The 26,487-nt window shown below is 49.9% G+C and overlaps 1 protein-coding gene across 5 annotated transcripts in view; it reads left to right on the forward strand.

Annotated features, from left to right (window-relative positions):
- Positions 1 to 26,487, forward strand: part of HRH2 (histamine receptor H2) — a 79,757-nt gene that overhangs the window by 15,753 nt on the left and 37,517 nt on the right. For 2 of the 5 annotated variants that reach the window (XM_058723789.1, XM_058723770.1), the window contains exon 2: positions 5,762 to 7,340. In XM_058723789.1, the coding sequence (XP_058579772.1) occupies positions 6,265 to 7,340 (1,076 nt within the window). In that variant the 5' untranslated portion in view covers positions 5,762 to 6,264. Of the gene's footprint in view, positions 1 to 814; positions 1,075 to 5,761; positions 7,341 to 13,044; positions 13,236 to 14,892; positions 14,964 to 26,487 lie in introns of those variants that run through there. The other 3 variants (XM_058723765.1, XM_058723759.1, XM_058723781.1) reach the window with 3 other exon arrangements.

Raw genomic sequence — 26,487 nt, forward strand, 5'->3', positions numbered from 1 at the left:
GGGTGTGGTCGGCAGGGCTCAGCTCAGGCCCACCGCCACTGCCACACCCCATCTCCTCGTGTAAACAGCAGGGCAGTGAGCCTCTTCCTGCCTCCAGTCACATCACTACGCTTACACTCCCCCTCTACCCCAGAGGCCTTGCATCGGAGCTTTTGTGGGAGCTGTTCCCTCCGTCTGGAACCTGTTTGTCCCCCATTTTCATTGAGTTGGCATCTAACGTCTCAATTCAAATATCTCCTCCAGCTTTCAGTAACTAACTCCTGGACCCGGGCAGCTCCCCCCATTATATAATCTTTTTGGCTTCTTTCTATATATAACTTTTTCCTTTCTATCTCCCCTTTCTATATATAACTCTTAACAGAACTGTAATTAAATGAGCAATACTACAGTGAATTACTTAATATTTGTCTCCCCCATGGTAACAGAAGCTTCTAGATGTTTCTGTCATGCCCACTGCTGTATTTAAAAGCCCAGTACAGTGTCTGCCCCTGGAAGGCACTCAGGTGCTCGTGAATGCTATTTCCCGGCTGTGCAGCTTTAGACAATAATACAGATAACATTTGGTGAGAACCTACCATGTGCCAGGCAGTAAGAGTTTTACAGACTCTTACTGTGCATTTTCACACCCACCACGTGAAGGAGGGCATATTATTTTACGAATTTTACAAATGAGGAAACTAAGGCTCAGAGAGGTTGCAGGAAAGTGCCCAGGGTCACAAAGCCTTCCAGGGTCATGACAGCACTGGAATTAGAACCCAGATCTGTCCAAAGTCCCCGCTCTCAGCCCCTGGGACTCTGCTTCATTTCTCTGTGTGTCAACTTTTGCAGAATAAGGGGATCAAATCACCCTTCTTCACAGGATTGCCTACTGGTTCACCCAGAAGGTACCTAGCATACAGGGGTCGTCTGATGAATACCGTTTTCTTTTCCTAGTATAAAATTATTGCCTGGAAAATCAGATTCATCTGTGAGGCCAAGTGAGAAACCCAATCAGACAAGCCTTAACTGATCTCCCCCAAATTGCTGGCAGCTTGCACAATGCCAACTCCCCAGGTGGCTGTGCCTGGAACTCAGGTACGTAAACCTTGAAAGAGGAACTCCATTTTACTTCCCAGTGAAAAGAGAAAAGAAAATGCTGGACTCAGTTTGATAAAATTTGAAAGGAGGAGACCTGAGCCTCGAGACTAGTGGCTTTTCTAGATGGCCTCATCCCTCTAGTTAGCAAACAGAATGTACAACCAGTGACATTTCTTCTGTGAGGAACAGTGAGAGGGAAGTTGAGGCATGAAGTAGACTTGGGTTTGCCTCCGGGCTACCTCTGTGCTGGTAGGGTGGCCCTCGACCGTATTCTTTGTGCTGTGTGGGAGGAATGCAGAGGGAAATGATATTCTGGATCCCACCCACCACAACTCAGTTCCTGGGGAGACACACTGTGATGCTGAATCACCAAGGATCCCCCTAGAAGGAGAGTTTTCCGGGGACACTGAAAACCCAGCATTCTACCCAGTGTGCCCCAGAAAGCACAAGCCTGTGCCAGAGGTGGGTGTAAGTGGGAGGTAGAAGTGAGGGGGCAAAACAAATGCTTCTGGGCTTCTGGACGACATAGCAGGGGAGGCCAGGCCTTGAAGGAAAACCGAGGGCTGACCAGTCAATAGAAGAGAGGAGGGACATTCCCGGCAGTGAGAACAGCATGTGCAAAGGCACTGAGTCAGGATGGGCCTGGGACTTTCAAAACCAGGAGGAATTCAATGTCACCTGCACTGTATTTCTCAAAGTGTTGTCTTGGGACACGAAATTGCACATGGCAGACAGAAGCTGAGACTAAAGAGAGAAGACAGAACCAGGTCACGAAGAACCTTGAATGTCACGTCAAGGATCTAAACTTAGAGACCAACCGAAGCTCGTAATGGAGAGCAATCAGACCTCCTCCCGCACAGAGCCCAGCACGGTGGGTTTGAAAGACATCAGAGAGTGCAGTGAGTGCATTTATCACGCTGGGCTGGGGCTGCTCTGGAAGGCTAATTGGCCAGCATGCCCCCGCAGTGCCTCGCTCTTTGTTATGGCTGCATCTGCTGGGTGATCACTGCAGGTAAAGGTCAGAAGCCTCCCCGGGGGCAGTGCAGGGTACTGCCACCCTGAGCAAATTCTCCCAAAGGTGCCTTTTCAAAGGCTATTAAGACAAAGATGAGGAGAGGAAGCCTTGCGACTCGCAGCTGTAACATCCGCGGTCAGCGTGCAAGATGAGTAGAGGAAGTGGCTGGAGCCTGTTCTAATGACTTTCAATTAATTTTCACACACACACACACACACACACACACTGAATGAGAGGTAGAACAGATGATTATCTGGTCTTCGTGAACAGTTGGATAAGATCTGTGTTAGATAAGATTGTGTTGTTTTCTCAACTTTTTGCGTGTGAAAATTTTCGCCATAAAATGCGGGGAGAAATAGGCCCATCAGACGCTCACCGGACCCACTGAATTCTGAGGTGAATACCTGTAGATTTCCAAGGTGGGGAAATCACACACACACACACACACACACGCACACACTCCACATACCCTGTACCTCTCCTGTTACGTGGACAATAGAAAATGTTGGATGGATGGATGGGTTGATGGGTGGGTGGGTGGATGGGTGGATAGAGGGTGGAGAGAGGTGGGCAAGATCCAGGCCCTGTGGGGAGGGCAAACACAAAGCCATATTACACTATAAGGTAGCAGGTGCCAATGGTATAACTCGGTACAAAGTACAGGCATTCAGGAAAGCTCCAGGGTGTTTGAGCGGTGCCTTAAAAGGAGAGTAGTTAAAGTGAATACGGGAAAGAGCAGAGCTCCAGGTGAGGGAGACAGCAAAGGCAGGTGTGAGAAGGGGTAATACATCTGGGGAAAGCCTGGGTTGCCTCAATGGCAAAGTTAGGGGACAAGTACAGGAGTGTTTGGTGAGATCCAGCTGGAAGGATGGGTTGAAGTCTGATCGAAGCACAGGCATGTAAGGCAAGCTGAGGAGGGTGAGCTGAGTTGGAATCCAGGCTCTCTGCTCACTTGCTAGGGCTGTGACATCCCATGGCCTCTCTGAGCCTCCGTCTCTCAGACATTAAATGGAGCCGTGATTCCACTCACCCTTGAGTTATTGTGAGGATGAAATGGTATTTCATTTAATATGGGATCTCACCATGCCCAGGGCTATCCTACAGTAAGGAGGTGCTGTAATGTCTCGAGCCATCCCCTGCTGCTGGGCACTCTGATCTTTTCCCACTTTTTGCCTCTTGCAACCCCCCGCCCCCACCCCGGCACAGAATCCTTTATACATCTTAGCGTGACAGAGGCTATCTTGCCAAAGCCTAGGTTCTCAAAAGAACAAATTAGGTCGAAGGGACCTACAGGGGCATCCTTATGCAATGAAGAAATTAGGGAAAGGAGGTTGCTCAGGATTGTGTAGCGTGTGTGCCTGTGTACAAGTAGAAACACGGGGAGAGACTGGAAGGCCCCCATCATACCAAACCGTCAGCAGCAGTCACCTTCCGGGCATGGAAGTCTGGGTGTGCGATAGCTCGAACCGTTGACCCTTCCTGTATACCTCAGCATACTTGGTTTACTGCCATAAGCATGTCATTGCTTTGGAAGTTTGAAAGGAAAGCTCAAGGAAGTGTTGTTGTTGTTGTTGTTTTATGTTAGCTGTGATGATGAAAATAATGATAATGATCTTGTGGTGCCGTGGCCCTCTAGGGCAGTCACTGTACCCAGAAGGCACAGGATGGATTAAGCTCCAGGCGAACGCATCTCCATCAGATGCTCACCTGCCTTCACGAGAGGTCACCGGAAACTTCTGGGACCTGGGCTGTAAAATAGAAACTCGGCAGAGTGGTTCTTCTTTGAGACATCCTGAAAAACGCACCTACCGCCGCTCTGTTCATCATTGTGCCCCCAGCACCTAGAACAGCATTTGGCACGTTACGTTCTGAAAGAAGTATTTGCTGAAAAGAACGGACAGAAGGAAGAGAAGGAAAGGAGGGAAGGCAGATGAAGTTTGAATTATGTGAGAGACTGCTTAGATTCAGATTTGAAAACCCCGAACGCTAATGAAAACATTGGTCCCAGGGCACAAATACCTATACCTGTATAAGAGGTATACAGAGACTCAGGAAAAAAATGGCTTTCGGAGACAGGGATGCTCAAAAAAGAGAGCTTTGCTGCTATCCCCCCCCCCCCCACAGTTAATTAAATGTACCAGTGAGAGCCATGCTGCTTGTGGTATTTATGTAATGAAAAGATCTTCTAAAAATAATACCCAGAGGCCCAGCTCGCAAGGCCTGGTGGTTGAACCAGCTGGAGTGGCAGAAGGTGACCAAGAGCCGTGATCCTTGCACTGTCACAGTGGTTACGATTAAATGATGCTTCTCATATTCAGGTTGCAAAACCGCTCCAGGCCAGAGCCTAAGAGAGGCTTAATTTTTGTCACATGGCGATTAGCTTGCTTCTGAGAGGGGGTCTACCGTCAGCTTGATTTCTGCACGCTCCCCGGTTGCGGTAGATTGCCTGCTAGCCGCTGTCTGGAAAATCAGGATCAGCTTCTGTGAAAGGGAATCATCAGGGCCTTAGCTGTTTTCATCAGTTGGGATCATAGCATGCCACCAGTAGGAGGGAGTCTCTGGGGTTTAACCAGGAAGTATCGTGTGTGCAACCATTCTGTTGAAGTGGGGTTTGCATGGGGACAGGTGGAAGGAAGGTAGGAAGGATGGGAGGGAGGGAGGAAGGAACTGGAAACCACCCAAAATACTCGTGATAAGGGCATAATAGAATAACCATGGCCAGCCACCCCACGGGCTGCTGTGCAGCCACTGGAGAGGCTGAGTGAGCTCTGTGCTGGCTGGCCGACGACGTGTGCTGCTATATAAGAAAAGTAAGATTTAGAGAGACGTTGAGAGCAGGTGCCGCTGGCGAACTATGACAGCGGGCAAAATCTGGCCCTCTGCCCGGTTTTGTGCAACCTGTGAGCTCAGGATGGCTTTTACATTTTTAAATAGTTTGGAAATCGTTTTTAAAAAGAGGAAAAAATCAAAAGAGGAACACTGTTTGGTGACACGTGAAAATTACGTGAAATTCCCAATTTCAGCATCCATAGTAAAGCCTCCTGGGAGCGCAGCCACACTTATTCATTTGCACCTTGTCTGTGTAGGTGCCCTCGTGCTACAGTGACAGAGTTGAGTCATTGCAGCAGAGACCTTGGGGGTTGCACGGCGGAAAATACTGACTACCTGGCCTGCTCCTGAGAAACTTTGTCAGTTCCTGGCTTACTGTATGGTGACGTTTTGTAAAACCCACAGCATCAAGTTCTCAGTGCTTTATCAGAGTAAATTCATTACATTTGCTGATTTATTCATTCATTTTATCATTTATCCATTAGAGGCTTAATGCCTCCCTGTGGGGTCAGGCACTGAGGACCAGCGGTGAACAGCAAATGCAGTCCCTGTTCCTGTGTCTAGAGTCTCTGTCTAGTTCTTTCTTTCTCCCGTATAAGTATCCACTCCAGCCGTATCTCACTAGGTGACACAGTGGTCCAGTCCCTTGCACTCTGCCTCCCTTCCTCCTCCCACTGTGTATCCTGATTGCCTCAGTCCCTCCTAAGGGGAGGTGTCCAGATTGGCCCTGTGCCTCCTGGAGCCTCGCCGGGAGATCGAGGTCTAGACGGATTCGCCTTGAATCAGTCACGCTCTTAGTCTGATTGCAAAGTGTTCAACACTTGACCCTTGCATTTTCAGCTCCTGTTCTCCAATGGTCCTAAGAGGCAGACGCAGCAGTCCTTGACCCCCGTCGCACGGGTGGGAGCATCCATCAGCTATGGAGGACGATGTGGCCACGTCTCCACGTGATCTCTCCCGCATAAAACCAAAGCCACCTCCAGACACATGCTCTGGTGCCTCAGTCTCTATGCAAGACCTGGAGAGTGGAGACCTGCTTCAGTCCTTGGAGGAAGCTGGCTCTGCAGGGGGTAATTCGAGGACTGGAATTTGAACCCAGAACCTTCTCTCTTCCTTCGCTCTTCTTCATTCATGTTCGTGCCCAATACCTCCTCGGAGACGGCTCTATTTATTTCTAGAAAAGCAGTACTGCGGCAGTCATCGTAGCCTCCCCATGTCTGGACATTTTCTTTTGGCTCTCCTGGAAGCCTAGAGCCCAGTGATTGGCATAACTGGCACCTGGGGGAGCTGAACGAGCGGCGGCCAGGGGCCGTGGGCAGAGGAAGGAGCCGTGAGGTTCCAGGATGGTACCTAACGGCACAGCCTCTTCCTTTTGTCTGGACTCTCCCCCATGTAGGATCACTGTCAGCGTGGTCCTCGCTGTCCTCATCCTCATCACCGTCGCCGGCAATGTGGTGGTCTGCCTGGCTGTGGGCCTGAACCGCCGGCTCCGCAGTCTGACCAACTGCTACATTGTGTCTTTGGCCATCACTGATCTGCTCCTTGGCCTCCTGGTGCTGCCCTTCTCAGCCTTCTACCAGCTATCCTGCAGGTGGAGCTTCGGCAAGGTCTTCTGCAATATCTATACCAGCCTGGATGTGATGCTCTGCACGGCCTCCATCCTTAACCTCTTCATGATCAGCCTCGACCGGTACTGCGCTGTCACGGACCCCCTGCGCTACCCTGTGCTGGTCACCCCAGTCCGAGTGGCTGTGTCTCTTGTCTTAATTTGGGTCATTTCCATCACCCTGTCCTTTCTGTCTATCCATCTGGGGTGGAACAGCAGGAATGAGACCAGCAATTTCAACCACACCATCCCCAAGTGCAAAGTCCAGGTCAACTTGGTGTATGGCTTGGTGGATGGGCTGGTCACCTTCTACTTGCCTCTGCTGGTCATGTGCATCACCTACTACCGCATTTTCAAGATTGCCCGGGATCAGGCCAAGAGGATCCACCATATCGGCTCCTGGAAGGCAGCTACCATCGGGGAGCACAAAGCCACAGTGACACTGGCCGCCGTGATGGGAGCCTTCATTATCTGCTGGTTCCCCTATTTCACTGTGTTTGTTTACCGTGGGCTGAGAGGGGATGATGCCATCAACGAGGCCTTCGAAGCCGTCGTTTTGTGGCTGGGCTATGCCAACTCGGCCCTGAACCCTATCCTGTACGCCACACTAAACAGAGACTTCCGCACGGCATACCAGCAGCTCTTCCGCTGCGGACCTGCCAGCCACCATGCCCACGACACTACTCTGAGGTCTGGCAGCTCTCAGCTGGCCAGGAATCAAAGCCGAGAACCCACGCGGCAGGAAGACAAGCCCCTGAAGCTCCAGGTGTGGAGTGGGACAGAGGTCACAGCCCCTCAAGGAGCCACAGACAGGTAACCACCCAGCCATTTGTATGCAGGACAAGTGCATGGGGAGGGGGACCCACTAGTGGTAACCCTTAGGTGGCGGCTGTTCACCAGGTGCTGGTTGAACGTTCTGTGCTGGGAACTCTTCCTGAGCACTTTGCAAACCTCGTGGGGTTCCGTCCTCCCAAATCCCCCCGAGGTAGAATCTTGTACTTTCATTTTTAAAGGACCACATTAAATCTCAAAGAACCTGACCAGGGCCACTCAGCTGGGACCTGGACAGAGGCCCTCTGACTCCAGAACTTGTGGGCCCTTTTTTCTAGCTACGTTGTCCTTACAATCAGGAGCCCTAAGTTTGAAGCCCAACTTTGCCACTTGGTTCGTCATCTGAAGTGTTCACCCAGGCTTTCCAGGACCACCTTCAAATGGCCATGCGCTGATGCTGCCACCTGGGGAGTAACCACAAACCCAGCTCGGTCCACATTCGCTGAGCATCTCTTATGCACCAGCTCTTATGCTAGGGGCACTCGGGTCAGAAGAGAAAGAGGACGGGCCAAATTGGGAAGGCACAACCTTGAAGGTCAGGCTAGGAGCTTGGACCTTATACCATAGGTCTAAGGGGAAGGTGGGAGGATTAGAAGCGAGGGTGCGGGCAACCCCGGCAATTCTGTGCTTTGTATAGAGAGCTCTGCTTCCCTGTAAGGTGTGGACAAGAGGGATGAGAAGGGGCCATCGGTGAAGAGGGCCATGAGAGAGGAGAAGGGAATAGAGCAAAATCTAGGAGGCTATAAAAAAAATAGGCTCGGAGAGCATTGGATGTTGGGGGTACAGAAGATGAAGAGAGAGGACACCCCAGGATTCCACCTCCAAGAGGTATCCAGGCTGAAAAGATAAAACAGGATCAGAATGAGATGTAGATAAATGCACCGGTGGCAAAGCCAATGCGGGGTATTAAGGGAAACCCCATCAAACACTTGAGTGGCTCTGAGGAAGCTCACCCACTGCACGGAGAGGGTGTTTACAGGTCTGGGGGAGCTCTAGCTGTTGAGAGGGGTGAACGAATGGGCACTGGTAGAACACCTGGCACATTGCAGTGCTCAACAGATGTTGTTTTCCTTACTCTTCCAACAGACCATGCCAGAATGCTGGTCTGTGTGACTGACCCATCCACCATTCCATCCATCTGTCCCTCCATCCACATATACATCCATCCGTACATACATACATACATACACCTGTCCATCCGTCCATCTACCCATCCACATATACATACATACATACATACATACACCTGTCCGTCCGTCCATCCATCCATCCATCCATCCATCCACATATACATACATACATACATACATACATACATACATACATTTATCTGCAAACATTTATCAACTTCCCACCACATGCCTGGAACTGTGCTGAGCACTGGAGATGCGGAAGTGACATTTTGGGCATTTATTGCGATGAACAGGATGGAAAGTCAACTGCATAGCCCCGGTCTCAGCTTTGTCCTCACTCGCGCTGTGGTTTGAGCAAGTCCCTGTCCCTCTTGGGCTTCAGTTTCCTCATCGCATAGAGTGTGGGGTCCGTCCTCATGCAGCCTGCCCTCCTCACCTCCCAGGGTTGCCCGATGCACAAGTGAGCCAAGAGATGTGAACAGGCTCTACAACCCCACTGGGACGTTTGTCTCCTTTCAATAATTGAGCATCGGACTTGAGGAAAGCTTGGACGGATGCTGCAGACCCACACCCTCTGGGTTCTGATCCCTGGGGAGTGCTGTGGGAGCAAAACGGCCCAACCGGACCCCTGGGCCTCATGGTCCCTCTGGTCCTGGCAGCAGCCAGGTATGGAGTGTCCCACCATAGACCTGGATCCTGGGCTCTCCACCCCTCCACTGCTAGCCTTCTGGAACAAGCCTCATTGCTCCTGCTCCAGCCTCCTAACCTTGAGACTCTCCGTCTCAGATCTGTCCCCCAAACCACCCAGCAATGTCTCTCCAAAATGCAGATCTAAAGGCTTCCACATCTGGCCCTGATGGGCAAGACCCCTTCTGACCACGTCCTTCCACATTCCCTCATTCAGAAAGCGACCTCGAGTACAAAGCTAATTTAGCTCGTGAAGCAAAGAACAAAGCACGGGGCGTAGACCTTGAAGAAGGGCTTAGACACTGTAGAAGCCCATTGACACAATTCAGTGTAGTCATGCATGCCACTAGCCACTGCTCTTACCCGTGTGATCCCCTGGTTTATAGGCTGCCTTCGCCCCTAATCCTTAGGGAACAGCATTCAGTAAGTACTCAGCCACAAGAGCTGACACTGGGTACCCACTGGGTGCCAGCTTTACATGTTTGCCATTGTTTCTGTGTGTAATCATTCTGTGGGCATCCTGTCCCCACCCTTGTGCTGGGTGCTAAGGGTGCAAAGGGACATAAAGCAAGCCCCCCACCCCACCCCACCCCAAGCATCGGTCTCACCACCTGTAATCGCTCATGGTCTGGTTGCAGAGTAGATGGGCAGCGGTTCAGTGCAGCACTAGCCAAGGATCGCAACCCAGCGTGCTGGGTGCCTGGATGAGGCGGCTTGTGGCCCAGGGAGCCCATCCCAGGGAGTAGACCTCTGAGCTGAGCCTTAAACGGGGACAGGAAAGACCTTATTCATCCAGGGTGGTACTTTCGGCCTCGTGACCTCATTTCGCTTTTCCCACAACCCCATGAAGTAGGTGCTTGTTTAATCTCTGCTTTACAGATGGGAAAAGTGAGGCTCGGGAAAGTGAAGTAAATGGCCCAAGTGATGCAAGCTACTGTGTCAGCCAAAGCCACATTCTGAGCCACATTCTGAGTAGAGAGATAGCAGCCCCCATTACTGGCTGTCCTCTGGGTGCTGGGCGCCCTGTGTATGCCCATCTTTTCTTCTGACCTTCACAGCCACCCTGGGAGGGGGCTCTGAAGCTGAAGCCAGGCTGCGCCTGCCCCGATCACGCACAGTGGCCACAGAGCCAAAGCCTTCAGAGCACATGTTCTGTGTGGCTGTGGCCATGCTCTGTTCTCCAGGCCTTGGAAACGGGGGGCAGAGGGGTTTGGCAGAGGAGGATGGTGAGCTGCTTGGAGGGTTTCACACGATGGTGGGGACCGGGGGGCGCAGGAGGCCAAGAACAGCCAAAGATTGATTTTCACGCTGAGACTGCCAGGGTATCAGGGCCTCATGTGGCCCTCCACCAGGTTGGCTCCCAGCTTCCCTGATGACCGATAGCACTGACCTGACCAAAGGCCCTTATCACTGCTGAGGTGGGTGGAGGTCTGAGCTGAGAATTCTGAAGGGACTACCTGGGCCTGCCCTTGGAGCAGGGAGGGACACGGTCAGCCAGGGTGCCAGCCAATGGGAGACTCTAGGAGGGAGGGGCCCCGCTGGCCCGTCCTCCCTTCTCTGTGGCCTCTCCTGCCCCTGATTGGTTGCCTTCACCCCACCCTCCTCACCTCTCCCCATGTGCTGCCCCGCCCCACTCAGTGGCCTCCACTGTTCTTCCTGGATAGAGGGGTCTGCAGCCGTTTCCTAGGGCTTCTGTAGCAGATGACCTCAAACTTGGCGGCTGAAAACAACACAGAGTGATTCTCTTAACAGTTTGGGAGGTCTGAGATCAAGGTGTGGATGGGGCTGGTTGCTCCTGGAGACATCAGAGGAGAATCCACTTCCATGCCTTTTCCAGCTACTCTCCTTGGCTCACGACCCCTCTCTCCCATCACTTGTCCCTCTTGTCTCCTTTGTCATATCCCCTTCTCCCATCTGTAGCCAGATCTCCTGCCTCTCTCTTATAAGGGCTCTTGTGACTATATTTAGAGTCCACCAGGATAATCCAGGATAATCTCTCTGTCCCGAATTCCTTGACTTAATCACACCTGTGAAGTTCTTTTTTGCCACATAAGGTAACGTGCTCAGGTTCCAGCGATGAGGATGTGGACATCTCCGGGGACCATGTTCAGCTACCACAAGGCCCAGCTCCTCACCTGACATTAGAAGCACTACCCTCTTCCTGTTTCTTGCCAACATCCCACGGCCCACACCCACCCTCGGCCCACTTCTGCCATTGCCAAAACAAACCTCTCAGCGCCCCGACTCCCCAGGCACACAGCAAGGAATTGCTATACGCCAGCCCTGCTGAGGCATAGCAATGAGCGAATCACAGGTCCTCCTCCTTGAGGGGTGTTATTCTAGGGCAGTGGTTCTCAAAGTGTGGGCCCTCAGCCAGCTGCAGGCTTCCAGAAGCAAAGTAGCCAGCGTCAGGCCACACAGCCTCAAACATGGAATCTAGGATTCCAGCCCAAGCTTGTCTGACCCCAAAGCTTGGGGTCTTTGCACAGTAAATGCTACTTGGACTTAAATTTCGCCTGGATTCAGTGCTAGTCCCATAGATACCAGATGAGGAAATGAGGACACCGGGAAGCCAGTGACCTATCTGAGGTCCAATGCAAATACTGGAGGAGCTAGGAGTAGACAGAGTTCTTTGGGCCCCTGCCCAGGGCTCTTGGGTCCTTTTTCTACGTGCTCATTTGCTCTGGGTAATCTCCGAGGGCAGGGAGATAATATTCATGGGCACCTGGAGTATCAACAGTCTCGCTTGGGTGTGGCGCTTCCTCATTCCGACGGAGCACCTGCAGGCTGGAGTCAGAGCTCAAGAAAGACCCTGGGAGAAGAGATGCAAAGGAAGGCGAGGAGGGCAAGGTGCTTTCTTCTCCGAGGCCCCTGGTCAGCTGTCCGCTCAGGCCCCCCCTCCCCATCTGCTCTCCCTCCCTCTGCAGCCAGAGAGCAGATTTCCACTCCTGATGCTCTTGGAATAGAATACAAAGGTCTCATCCTGACCTCACAGGCCGTGTACCCCACGCACCCTTGCCTCAGTCCAGACTGTCTTATTCCTCTTGATGCCTTCTGTGTGTTTAATGTCTGCACCCCCGGACAGCATGCCCCCCAAGGGCAGGACCGTGTCTGTGTTGTTCACTGTTGTATCCCTAATAGGATGGGCACAGTAATATTTGTTGGATGAATGAATGCGTGAATGCGTGAATGCGTGAATATCTAGTTCTGGTTTCCCAAGAACTCTAAGAGGTGCATAATGCTGCCCTCACTTCAGAGATCAGGAAACCAAGACTCAAAGAGGGAAGTTCCAGGAACTAGTGGGAGGCAGAAATTCCTGGTTCCCTTTTCTCACTTGGATGTCACAACGGGCCTCCCTCCAAATAGTGGTGTCAGGGGCGGGCCTCACAGCGGAAGCCAACCACAGGCTCTGAATCAGGTGTTGGAGAGGGAAGACACCCCTAACGGTAACCCAGCCCCTCCCCCAGGCCCAGAGAGGTGAGGTAACTCGCACCGAGGGCACAGAAAGGGAGCTTCCGAGAGGGGCGGGAGCCCACGGTTCCCGACAGCCTGCTGCTCTGTGGCTGTCCGGGATGTCTCCCCGGCATGTCCGGGTCTGGCCAGAGGTTGGCGGCACAAGAGAGTGGGGGGTTGACTTCATCTGCCGCTCCAAGTTCGGCCTCTGCGGATGCAGCTGGCGTGAAAGAGTTCCAGGAGCCGTGCGCGCATTCTTCTTAGGGAGTGTTGCTCAGAAAGGAAGTTTCCCGTAGCTTACCCCGCCAAGAGCCTCGCTTTGTTTACTCTTATCGTTTGGGTTCTAAAGTAGTCTAACTTTTTGGCACACTGATTCCAGCATTTCTTAACAGCCTTTATGGTGCTTTTTGCAGAGGTGCCCAGAGCAGCTCCCCCCTAACGAAGGGGCCTGGCCGCCCCCCTGCACACTGGAATCCCCCTGGCTGCTTTGTCACCTCTGCCTCTGTGCCTGGCTGTTACCCAGCAAAGCTGCTGGGGTATTCTCCTGCTTCTGGTGTGGAACTAGGGAGCCCCAGTAGAAGTCCTACCCCACCACTGCTTACAGGTTGGTGTGGGTTTGTTCCTGGGCTCTCTGTCCTGGTCCGTTGATCTATGTCTGTTTTTACGCCAATGCCATGTTGTTTTGATTACTGTAGCGTAGTGGTGTAGTTTGAAACCCGAGTGTGATGCTTCCAGCTTTGTTTTTCTTTCTCAAGATTGCTTTGGCTGGAGAAAGCCTTTCATGGTTCCATACAAATTTTAGAATTATTTGTTCTAGTTCTGTGAAAAAAGCCGTCAGAATTCTGATATGGATTGCATTGAATCTTGCTTTGGACAGTATGGACATTTTAGCAATGTCAGTTCTCTCAGTCCATGAGCATGGAATGTCTTGACATTTATTTGTGTCTTCAATTTCTCTGGTCAGTGTTTTATAGTTTTCAGTGTACAGGTCTTTCACCACCTTAGTTAAATTTATTCCTAGGTATTTTATTCTCTTTGATTCAGTTGTTAAAGACACTGTTTTCTTAATTTCTCTGATAGTTCATTATTACTGTAGAGAAATGCAACCGATTTCTGTATGTTGATTTTGTATCCTGCAACTTTACTGAATTCATTTATAACAGTTTTTTGGTGCAGTCTTTAGGGTTTTCTGGATATCGTATCCTGTCATCAGCAAGTAGCAACAGTTTTACTTCTTCCTTTCCAATTTGGGTGCTTTTAGTTTCTTTTTCTTGTCTAACTGCTGTGGCTACGACTTCCAATATGGTGTTGAATAAAAATGGCAAGAGGGGACATCCTTGTCTTGTTCTTGATCTTAGAGGAAAAGCTTTCAGCTTTTCACTGTTGAGTATGACGTAAGCTGTGGGTTTGTCATATGTGGCCTTTAATATATTGAAGTATGTTCCTTGTATACCCACTTTCTTGAGAGTTTTCTTGTATCATAAATGGATATTGAATTTTGTCAAATGCTTCTTCTGCATCTATTGAGATGATCATGATTTTTTTAAAAAATTTAATATTTATTTATTTTTGAGAGAGAGAGAGAGAGAGAGAGAGTGAGCAGGGGTGGGAAAGGGGAAAAAAGAGAGGGAGACACAGAATCCAAAGCAGGCTCCAGGCTCCACGCTGTCAGCACAGAGCCTGACGCGGGGCTCGAACTCACAAACCATGAGATCATAACCTGAGCTGAAGTCGAACGTTTAACTGATTAAGCTACCCAGGTGCCCCAATCATGATTTTTTTTAATGTTTATTTATTTATTTTGAGAGAGAGAGAGAGAGAAAGGGAGGGAGAGAACATGCATGAGCAGGGGAGGGGCAGAGAGAGAGGGAAAGCGAGAATCCCAAGCAAGTTCCATGCTGTCAGTGCAGAGCCCAATGCAGGACTTCAACCCACAAACCGTGAGATCATGACCTGAGCCAAAATTAAGAGTCAGGTGCTTAACCAACTAAGCCACCCAGGCACCCCAGAGATGCTCATATGATTTTTATACATTTTTTTGTGAAAGTAGTATATCACATTGATTAATTTGAGATGAACCATGCTTGCATGGTTGCATCCTTGGAATAAATCCCACTTGATCATGGTATGTGGTCCTTTTAATGTATTGTTGAATTTGACATGCTAATATTTTGTTGAGGATTTTTGCATCAACGTTTATCAGGGATATTGGCCTGTAATTTTCTTTTTCTCTATGGTGTCCATGTCTGATTTTGGATCAGGGTAATGCTGGCCCTAACATGAGTTTGGAAGTATTCCCGCCTCTTCAATTTTTTGGAAGAGTTTGAGAAGGGTAAGTATTAAATCTTTAAGTGTTTGGTAGAATTCACAGTGAAGCTGTGTGGTTTTGGACTTTTGTTTGTTAGGATTTTTCGGGGGGAGTGGGAGGGGGGAATTTTGATTACTAATTCAGTCTCTTTAACAATTGGTAATCGGGCTATTCCAGTTTTCTATTTCTTCATGATTCAGTTTTAGAAGATTGTATGTTTCTAGGAATGTATCCATTTCTTCCAATTTGTCCAGTTTGTTAATGTATAATTGTTCTTGGCAGTCTCTGATAATCCTTTGTATTTCTATGCTATCAGTTATAACTTGTCTTCTTTCATTTTTTATTTCACTTATTTGAGCCTTCTCCCTTTTTCTTAGGATGAGTCTGGCTAAAGATTTGTCAATTTTGTTTCTTTTTCAAAGAACCATATCTTAGTTTCATTGGTCTTTTCTTTCTTTTTTTTTTTTTTCTTTTTTTGGTCTCTATTTCATTTATTTCTGCTCTGATCTTTATTATTTCTTTACTTCTACTAACTTAGGGCTTCATTTGTTCTTCTTTTTCTAGTTTCTTTAGGTGTGAAGTTCGATTATTTATTTGGGATTTTTCTTATTTCTTGAGGTAGGCCTGTATCCCTATGAACTTCCCTCTTAGAACTGCTTTTGCTGTATCCCATCAATTTTGGATTGTTGTCATTCCATTTTCCTTTGTCTCAAGGTATTTTTTTTTTTTGTATTTTTCCTTTGATTTCTTCCTTGACCCATTGGTTGTTCAGTAATATGTTTTTTAATCTCCATGTATTTGTGATTTTTCCAGTTTTCCTTTTGTAATTAATTCCTAGTTCCATACCGTTGTGGTCAGAAAAGATGCCTGATATTATTTCAGTCTTCTCAAATTTATTGAGACTTGTTTTGTGGCCTAACATGTAATGTGCCCTGGAGAATGTTCCGTACGTGTTTGAAGAGGATGTGTATTCCACATTTTGGGGATGGAATATTCTGTATATATCTTTTCAGTCCATCTGGCCTAATGTGTCATTTAAGGCCAATGTTTCTCTGTTGATTTTTTTGTCTCGATGATCTATCCATTGATGAAAGTGGAGTTTTAACGTCCCCTACAATCATTGTATTGCTGTCAGTTTCTCTGTTAGTATTGGCTTTATATATCTAGGTGCTCCTCTGCTGGCACATACATATTTATAAGTGTTACCATCTTGTTGTGTTGACCCCTTTATTATTACATAGTGCCCTTTTTTGTCTTTTATCACAGTCTTTGCTTTAAAGTCTATTTTGTCTGATATAGGTATAGCTAAACCAGCTTTCTTTTCATTTCCATTTCCATGGAATATCTTTTTTCACCCCTTCACTTTCAGTGTGTATGTGTGTGTGTGTGTGTGTGTCCTTCGATCTGAAGTAAGTCTCTTGTAGGCAGAATATAGTTGTCTTATTTTTATGCTTTCAGCCACTCTGTGTTTTGTTATTAGAAAATTTAGTCCATTTACACTGATTGGTAAGTATGTACTTACGGCCATTTTGTCAGTTGTTTTCTGGATGTTTTATAGTTCCTCACTGTTTTTGTTCTTCTTCTTTTGCTCTCTTCCTTTGTGGTTTTATGCCTTTCGTTAGTGTTATGTTTAGATTCCTTTCTCGTTATGTTTTGCTATAGGTTTTTGCCGCATGGTTACCATGAGGTTCACATAGAACAGTGTATACAGATGTCTCATTTGAGTTGATAGCAACTTGAACTTGAATGCATTCTAAAAACTCTATATCCCTCCCCCATGTTTTATGATTTTCATGTCATATTTCCATTCTTTTATTTTGTATATCACTTAACTAATTATTAGTTTTAGTTAATTTTACCACGTTTATCTTTTAACCTTTATACTAGCTTTATGCATGGTTAATCCACTACCTTTACTGGTCATATTTTTACTTTCATATATTTTCTTGTTATTAGTTCGTGCCTTTTCTTTACAGCTGAAAGAAATCCCTTTAACATTTCATGTAAGGCCACCGGTGATGAACTCCTTTAACTTCTGCTTGTCTGGAAAACTCATGATCTCTCCTTCAATTCTGAACGATAACCTTGATGAGTAGAGTATTCTTGGCTGGAAGTTTTTTCCTTTCAGCAGTTTGAATATATCATGCCACTCCCTTCTGGCCTGCAAAGTTTCTGCCAAGAAATCAGCTCATGATCTTATGGGAATTCTCTTGTATGCAGGAAGTTGTCTTCTCTTGCTAATTTTGAGATTCTCTTTTTAAGTTTTGACATTTCAATTATAACGTGTCTTCATGTGATTCTCTTTGGTTTTCTCTTATCTAGAGCTCTCTAAGCTTCCTCGATGTTTGTTTCTGCTCCCAGGTTAGAGAAGTTTTCAGCCATTATTTCTTCACACAAATTTTCTGCCCCTTTCTCTCTTTTCCTTCTGGGACCCCTATAAAGCAAATGTGACTCTGCTTCGTGTTCTCCCATAAGTCTCTGAAACTGTCTTCGCTTTTTCAAATTCTTTTTCTCTCTTGGTGAGTTCTACTGCTCTGTCTTCCAAGTCACTGATCTGTTCTTCTGCTTCATCTGGTCTGCTCTTGAACCCCTCTAGTGTATTTTTCAGTTCCATTATTGTATTCTTCAGCTCTGTCACTTCTGTTTGGTACTTTCTTGTATTTTCTGTCTCTTCATTGAAGTTCTCACTTCAGTCCTTCTCCTAAGAATCTTCATGATCATTACTTTGCATTCTTTAACAGGTAGATGATTATCTCTGTTTCATCAAGATCTTTTTCTGACATTTTGTGTCTTGTTCTTTGATTTGGAACATATCCCTCTGTTTCCTCATTTTGCTTGCCTCTCTGTGTTTGTTTCCATGTATTAGTCAAAACAACTACCTCCCCCAGTCTTGAAAGAGTGGCCTTATACAGGAAATGAATCAACCTTGCCCCAGCTCTTACTTGTCCCTCAAACCTTTGTGATTGTCTGAGTAACCTGATTTATTCTTTTTTTTTTAATTTTTTTATGTTTATTTTACTTTTGAAAGAGAGAGACAGATGAGCGTGAGTGGGGGTGGGGTAGAGAAAGAGGGAGACACAGAATCTGAAGCTGCCAGCACAAACCGTGAGCTCATGACCTGAGCTGAAGTCAGACGCTTAACCGACTGAGCCACGCAGGGGCCCCATCCTGATTTATTCTTGATAGGCCTCTGTTGTTGAAGGTATGCCCAGACCTGCCAGTGTTCCAAAGGGAGTAATCATAGGCAGCACCTAATTTCAGGCTGATTAGAAGCCAGATCCTTAAGCAGCAGCTTTTTAAGTATGCAAATATATATAGTCCTGTGGGACTGTAATTGTAAACCTTGCTGGCCTCCAGACCACGAAATCTGGAGGTGTCCTAGGGGCAACTGTTGCAAAAATCAGGGCTCCAGGCAAGTGTGTGAGCTCTTTTCTAAGAGATGCCAGTGAGCTGTGTAAAGGCCGAGGGAAGGCTTTCTCCTTGCCTACATTCCCTGAGAGTGCCTCGGTAGCCTCTAGATGCCTGGCAAACCTGAAGCCTGTCCCTCGGGTTAAAGCTCTAGGACGAGTAGATGGGCTTTTTTCAGAGGCAGGTGGGACTTATGTTTCAGTCTGCTGTCTGTGCAGTGCCCTGGGTATAGTAGCCTTCCCAGAACTGTCTGGGTCCCCTGGGGCCCGGAAACACAAGCACCTCTGGCCACAAGGGGCAGGTGATCGAGGGGTATCCCCCATGTGGATTGTACTTGCCCACCGGCTTTAGTGAGGTTGTCAGAGAGTGTTGAGGCTGGGGCCTACCTAGCTGTGCTAGCAAGGTAGAGGGAAAATGCAAAAATGGCGCTCACCAGCACCTCCATCTCCAAAGTCCTAACTGACCTCTGCCCTCTCTGGCGAATACTGTAAGATTAGCAAATGCAGCCCGCCTGGGTGGCTGCAGCATGCCTGGGTGGCTCCATCGATTAAGCATCTAACTCTTGATTTCAGCTCAGGTCACGATCTCACTGTTCCTGGGATCGAGCACTGCGTCGAGCTCTGCGTTGACAGCGCGGAGCCTGCTTGGGATTCTCTCTCCCTCTCCCTCTGCCCCTCCCCCCCCCCAAAAAAAGCTAAGTTCGCAAATGCATCTCCTGCACGTACAATCCAGTCACCTCTTAAACTGCTGCCTTTCTGCTGGTCCCCTGATGAGCGAGTCCGTGCATGAGCCATTAAGTCCCTCAAAGGAGTATCTCGTCTCCACAGACCCCAGGTTTCCTGGACATAAGCCCCATTGGTTTCCAAAGCCAGATGTTTGGGGGGGCCTCATCTCTTCAGTGCAAGTGCAACAGGTTGGGGTGCCCAGTGTGTAGCACAAACCCCTCTCTCCTCAGAGAGAGAGTCCAGACCCATGAGATCTTCCCATATTGTGAATTATCCCGCCGGGGTTGAGGTTTTTGGTGAGACTGCATCTCTGTCTCTCCTACCTGTCTCGATGTGGCCCTTCTATGCCTTGTTGTGGACAGAAATGTGCCGCTACATTTCCATCCTTTGTCAGCAGGAATTGTTCCATGTGTAGCCGTAGACTTGGTGTGTCCATGGGAGAAGGCGATTTCAGGGTCTTCTTACGCCGCCATCTTGGACACCAACTTCCATCTTTATTCCTTTCCTGTAACAGTTTTATTGAGGTATACTTCACACACTGTGCAATTCAGCCATTTCAGTATACAATTCACTGGTTTTTAGTATATTCACGGAGCTGTGCCGCATCGCCACAACCAATCATAGAACATTTTCATCACCCCCCGAGTGAAACCCTGTAGCCTTTTGCGATCACCTCCCGATCCCAATCCCCTACCGGCCCCCAGACAAGAAACCACTAATCTATTTTCTGTCTCTACAGATTTGCCTATTCTGGACATTTCATACAATGTGTGGTCTGTCGTGCCCTGCTTTTTCATGTAGCATGATGTCTTCCAGGTTCCTTCCGTCTGCCTTTTCTTCCTTCCTTCCTTTCTTCCTTTCTGTTTTGTGTTTTCTTTTCTTCCCTCTGTTTCTTCCTCCTACCCCTCCTGCATCCATGGTCCCATTCACTAAAGCGCTTGGGCTTTATGGAAGCTTTTGGCCATTTATAGGCCCTGTTTGGGGAGCTCCAGGCATGAGGCTGTATCATGGACCCCTAGACTCCCCTTGTCCCTGCCACCTGCCCAGAACACCCGTTCCCAGGCCTGCAGTGCTCATGCTTCAGCACAGCTGCAGGAGAGCAGACAGGCTACAGCAAGAAATTAATCCTTTTCATCTTCTGTCTCTTCTGAGCATTTGGGGAATGAGATTCCTTTCTACCCCCAGAGAGGAAGTTAGGGGAAGGAGAGCAGAGAGAGAGAGAGAGAGGAGGTGGGAAGCCTTTTACAGCCTTAAAAGTCAAGGAGAATAAATAGTGACTTCCCAGGAGTCACTTGAAAGGTAGAGAACTCCTCATTTCACTCCCTGGGAATTGTGCCTTTGAAGCCAGCTAGAAGCCCCAGCTTGTGCCCAGGCCATCCCCCCTCCCTCCCTCTGGCTTCATGCAGACCCCTGCCCCTGCTTGTTCCCCACCTTTGCTGTCCACTCCTTCTGTAGCAGATCTGATGGGACATGCTTTGGGGCTGCCTTCCCAGGGGCTGTGATGAGGAGGGAAGGGGAACTGTGCATTTGGGACCACTGCTAGTAGCTTTCTCCCCATAAAAAGAGGGTGAACACTCCAGGTGAACAAATGAGTGAAGGTCCCTTCTCCAGGGGATCCAGCCCCAGGGCATACAGCTTGGCAAACAGGAGGAGGCCTGGGTTTCAGCCCTGACGCCCTTGCGCAGGGACAAGGGAAGCTCTGCAGACTTTCCAGGCTCCCTGGGAAATTGCATGGCATCAGGCAGGAGTCAGCAAATCTTATCTGCAAAGAGCCAGATAGTAGATAGTTTGGGCTTTGCAACCCGTATGTTCTTTGTCGCAACTACTCAACTCTGCTCTTTCGTTGTGAAAGCAGCCACAGACAATACGTAAATGAATGGGGATGGCTGTGTTCCAATAAAACTTTATTATGGACGCGGAAATTCGAATTCCGTATCATTTTCATGAGTCCTGAAATGTTATTCTTCTATTGATTCCCCCCTATCACCACCACCATCACCATTTCAACAAAAATAGGTTGGTAGGCTGGATTTGGCCTGCAGGCGATTTGGCCTGCTGCCAACCCTTGGTGTAGGGGAAAGAAATGGGTGTCAGTTCCAGCCCCAGCACTTGCTGGGCTCTGTGACTCCGGGCCCATGGCCTGCTCTCTCTGAGCTTCAGCTTGCTCATCTGCAAAACAGGGATGAAAATGTCTCCCTGTGGGGATAGCAATAAGGCTCAGCATCAATTTATACAAAGCACCTAGCATAGAGTAGATGCTTAGTAAGTGGTAGCCTGCCTCCCCTCCTTCCTTCCTTCCTTTCTACCTTCCTTCCTTCCTTCCTTCCTCTCTTTCACCCCTCTACAAAGGAGCAGCTGGAAAGTTCAAGGCAGGCTTTGTGGATTCATATCGCAGCTGTGCCACTGAATTGTTCAAATCAGGCCCTGACCCCTGAGCCTCATATCTCTCCTCCAAAAATGGGGGGCTTGGATCAGTCTCAAGGGACCATTTCAACCCTCATTATATATAAATGCTTAACAAGGGAGAGATTTTATGCCAAACCCCCAGTGTGTTTGTGTCAAGAATCTTCTGGCAAGGGCAGCGAAGAACATGTTTTTCATACTAATGAATCATTCTGAGTTACGGAGGCAAATTCAGGAAAACGTGTCCTTGTCACGACCCAAGCTGTGAGTGCAGGTAGGGGTGCAGACCAGGTGCACGGCGGGGCTGCCGAAAGAACCCCAGCCTGGCAGATGGGGGATCTGGATTTCTCATCGCCTCTGCCACTGACTGGCTGTGTGGCCGTGAGAAGATCGCATCCCTCTCTGAGCCCCAGTTTCCTCATCTGTTAAAGAGAGCTAAGATTTCTGCCAGCTGCCACTGCTTCTACAGAAACAGCAGTGGGTCACAGGCTTCTCAGCTTTTGGGTGTTCATTAAACCCGTAGGGGCTGTGTGTGGCAGCGTTGGGGGACAGGAGTAGGGTAATGCCTGAGACCCACTGTGCATTTCAGGGTGTCCACAGCCCCTGAGTCTCTCCTGGGGTTTGTGGACCACTTACTCTCTGCCCAGAGGTAGAAAGGAGGGGACAGGGGAGTTTGTCCCAACTGGCAAAAAGTAGCAAAAAGTGGTTCTACAAAGCCTCGGTGGGTCCGCTTCTCTGTACAGATTGTGCAGGAGGTTGCAGGGTGGAGGGAGGGTCACAGGCTTGGGCATCACAGGCCCGTGGATGAGACTCCGGTCTTCCTCATTCCGGGACTGAACACGTGTCATTGTGACCCAGGGATGGACATTTGGGATGGGCGGCAAGGCAGTCCCAATGCCCAGAGGATTCGGGGAACTTCCACACTGATTTTGGAAACACAGTATCTATAAATACTTAATCATTGTTGAAAGGGAACATTCAAATGGAAAGTCAAAGAGAAACCCCATTTCTGTTGCCGTCTTATGCAATCCCTGAAATCATGGCTCTCTCCTCCCTTCAGGCTTTTCCTGAGCCAACGTGGCTTTAATATCCTGGCAACAAGAGGTGACACACTTTGAGTTCCTCAGCAGGCCACATGTCTCCTGTTTTGGGGGCTGCTAAGTCTTACTGATTCATTCGTCCACTCTTCCTTTACCAACGGCCCAGAGGGAGGTGATGTCTCAGAATGTCTCAGCTGACTCCTGAAGGACAGTTGGAATTTTCTAAGCTGAGGAGCAGAGGTGTCATTCTGGGCAAAGGGACAGCGTGGGGAGAGGGGTGCGCTCGTGGGCAATGCGATGCCGTGTAGTGCTGTGGTCTGCTGAGAGAGCTCTGAGGGCTGATCTCCCCGTTGTGCTGGCTAGTTGATCTTGAGCAAGTCCTCCCCTCTCTAGGACTCTGTCCCCATCTGAAAAGTGAGGCTGGTTCTTACAGCACCTCTGTCCCAGGCTGGAGAAAGGAACAGGGCTGTTAGTGCCCTGTGCCCGCCCAGCTGTAAGATTCTTTGCTGCATTCCGCTCTGGGTGCCCTTGGACCGTTTCGTGGAAGCTGGAGAAACGCATGCTTTCCAGGTCCGAGAGCTCAGTCACTTCCAGCTGTAAACATGGTGACTTTGGAAGTTGAACCAACTCAATACGAGATCGTCTCCACTCTCCTCCCCCGCCCCCAACCATCTCCTTCCCACCAGGGTAAGCGAAGTTCCCCAGGCTGTCTGGCCCCCACAGCACCCTCTGGACCACGATAGACCTGTCCTGCCAGGTTCCCTCTGTGGTGTTTGCGCCATGGTCAGGCCCGGGGACACCGCTGACCTCCTGGGCTCTATCTGGCACTGCCGAAGACCAACCACATTCTCTCAGGGGCTTTGGCCTCTGCTGCAGGTTCCCAGCCCCCTGGACCTCTCCCAGCAGTCAGGCTTCAAAGCCCAGTCATGTGCTGGGGCTCACCGTAGGTCCAGGAGATCTGAGGGACCCCCTGTACCCCCCATGGGAGCAGAGGAATTGGGGTGCAAGGGATCCCTCCCTTGTCCTGGCTTCCAGCTGGGAGTAGGGCACAAGCCCCTGTGTGTTCAGACCCCCACACTCGTCCTTCAGTGACCCCCACCTCGCCTCCAATCACCCCAGTGACCCCAAGGGAGGGCGGCAGGGGCAGGGCCTACTCTCCCACCTAACTCTAGGCTCCTGGCCCAGCCCCCAGCTGGTCCCTCCTCTCTGGGTGGTGGGGGACTGCTCTCATGGACTCTTGAACGCCAAACACCCTAAGACTTTCTCACTGCTGTTTCTGTCTGGGGCCTAAGGAATCATCTGTGCCCTCGCCGGCCTGGATGGTGGGGGGGCAGCAATGGCAATGGGGACTAGCAAGAGGGAGAAGCGCCTGGCACGTTGGCCTGCGCTCAACAACTAACTCCTGGTGATGGTCATCAGTCACCGCCACGGCTCTAGGAGTGGTTGAGTCTGGTGGAGTCGGGGTGCCTGGAAGCTTCTGACCTTGGGCAGTTTACCTAGCCTCTCCTTGCCTCAGTTTGTTTGTCTGCAAATGGGGGCGTTTTAAGTACCAACTTAAAAAAAATCGTCAGGATTAAAGGAGAGAATAAATATGAAGGCCTGAGAACAGTGCCTGGCACGTGGGGGTGTCTCTCAGTGGACACCGGCCCATGGCAGTTTGCTTGCAGGGGGAGGGGTGCATGAAGGGCCTCATCACTGACTGAAATGTTTCCCTACGTACTTGGCTGTTGTGTCCGTTTTTTTTTGTTTGTTTGTTTGTTTGTTTGTTTTTGCTATTATAAGCAACCCTGTGATGAACATCTCCACGCAGAGGATATTTTGTGTCTTTCAGATTATTTCCCTAGAAACTGAATTTCTGGGAAGAGCATTACTGGTAGAAGGGGAGGGAGATTTTAAGCCTTTTGTTACACTTTGCACGGTTGGTTTTTAGACAGGCTGTTGGCCTCCCTGCCGCCAGCCACATCTGAAGGTATCACTTCCTCAAAGCCACATAAGGGAAGCATCTTGGAAGGGCTGTGAGGGGGGGCTGGCCAGGGCAGGACATAGATGCAAGGAGAAGGGGCCAGAGGGGGCAGAGGGGACAGGGAAGAGGGGAGAAGAGTCTTTGAAAGGGCTGAGAAGGAGCTGTCAGAGAGAGGAGGCCCTGTCACACGTCCAGGTCCTGAGCCATTCAGAGCAAACAAGTCTCAAACCGAAGAGACCAGCATGGTGATGCAGGGAGCTTGGTCCACGATGCAGCACCTGACCACACCTGACCTTGGGCAAATGCCAGGCCTGCCTGAGCCTCAGTCCCCCCATCTGCAAAATGGGCATGCCACTTCGCCTGCCTCACAAAAGTAGGGCAGAACGAGTGATAGGAAATGACTTTGATAATTGACTCAGGGGCCCTGGGTTCTTCCGACATAAGCACCCACTGGTGTAAGAGGGCAGAGGCTCTGGAGCCTTCTTCAGTTTTACAAAACGTTCTGTAGTCTCAAGGAGAGGCTTGGGCAAGCATGCCGGTTTCGTGGGGGTTCCTGGAGGGTTTGAGCAACAGGGCGGGGGAAGCACAAGGCTGGGACCAGGGTGGAACGGAGTGTGACCCAGATCGACGGAGGATGCCCGGCCTCCCCGAGAGCCACGTCGTGTATTGGAAGGGGGCAGAGTGGGCAGGGCGTCTCCAGCTTTACAGCTGGGCCACACTGGGCTCCCTCGAGGCTCTGCCACTTGCTTGCTGGGAGTCGCTGAGCGACTGACTAAAGTTCTCGGGGCCCAGACTTCCTCGTCTGTCAGAGATAAGAAGTTAACGACTATATCCTATGTGTCATGTAGGTGCTGGAGAGTTCAGGGTTAAGTGCCCAACCCGTGAGCACTTTATTATTCAGCGGTCCGAGTACAGCCGCAGGACGTGGATAGTGTGGAGGCACAGGAGGGGTTGAGTGGAACTAGGGCCCCCCACGCCTTCGGTTTTTCAAGCAACAAGCCCAGCATGCTGTAACACCCAGCTCCACTTACTGGCTGTGTGACCTCGGGCAGGTTTCCTAACCTCTCTGTGCCTTAGTTTTCTCCTCCATCGACAGGGAGAGTAATAGCACTTACCCCATGGCGTTGGTGTGTGGATTAAATGAGCTCATACGTATAAATGCTGAGAGCCGGAGTGGGGGGGTCGCTCCGGGGACGGCGGCTATCACTGGCTTTCTCTCAGGGCTCAGAGCACAGGCTTTGGACCAAGCAGACATGGCGAGAACCCCATTCCTCTACCCACACGCTGTGTGGCCTTGGTCAGGTCATTTAATTCCATGAAGGGCTGCTCCCCTCATCTGCAAAGATGTGGGTGGTACCCACCTGGCAGGCCAGGCACACAGTAAATGCTCAACATGACTGGTGACCGAGAGTCTTAGAGAGAACACCCCTGAACGCTGCGCGGCCCCACGCCCTGCAGCCTCTGCCCTCCCCGTGGTGGGCACACGGGACAAAGGGTCACGCTCCTTCCCCATGCCTGGCACTCACTCGGGTGCCATCTCACTGACCCACATAGTTATAAAATCATGGAGAAGGGCCAGGGCAGGCCACGAGCTGAGACTGTCCATCGGTGGGCTCCTGACCCCTCCCCCCCGCCCCCCCATCCTGCAGCTTCCAGCACCTGCCAGGTCCCATGCAGACCCGCCCACCGCGCCCATCACGTTCTGGCTATAGGATCCCGTGCCGTCTCCTCTCCAGCTACATCCCCGGGCTCCTCCTTCTCCGGATGAACTAGGCACCCCTGCTCTCAGAACACAGCCCTCAGCTCAGGCTGCCTCCTGTGCCCAAAGAGACCTCCCCCCCTCCCCACATCCCCTTTCAGTTCCCACCCATCGCCCCAGGCCCAGCTCAGATGCCACCTGCTCCACGTCGCTTCCCCTGAGGCCCGGAGCCAGGAATGGTTCTGTGCCGCACAGTCTTGCCCATGCACGTCCGGACACACTCAGGCCCTGGCACGCACTCACACACCCA

The sequence above is a fragment of the Neofelis nebulosa genome, chromosome 1 (genome assembly GCF_028018385.1).
Source record: "Neofelis nebulosa isolate mNeoNeb1 chromosome 1, mNeoNeb1.pri, whole genome shotgun sequence".
Classification (NCBI taxonomy): domain Eukaryota; kingdom Metazoa; phylum Chordata; class Mammalia; order Carnivora; family Felidae; genus Neofelis; species Neofelis nebulosa.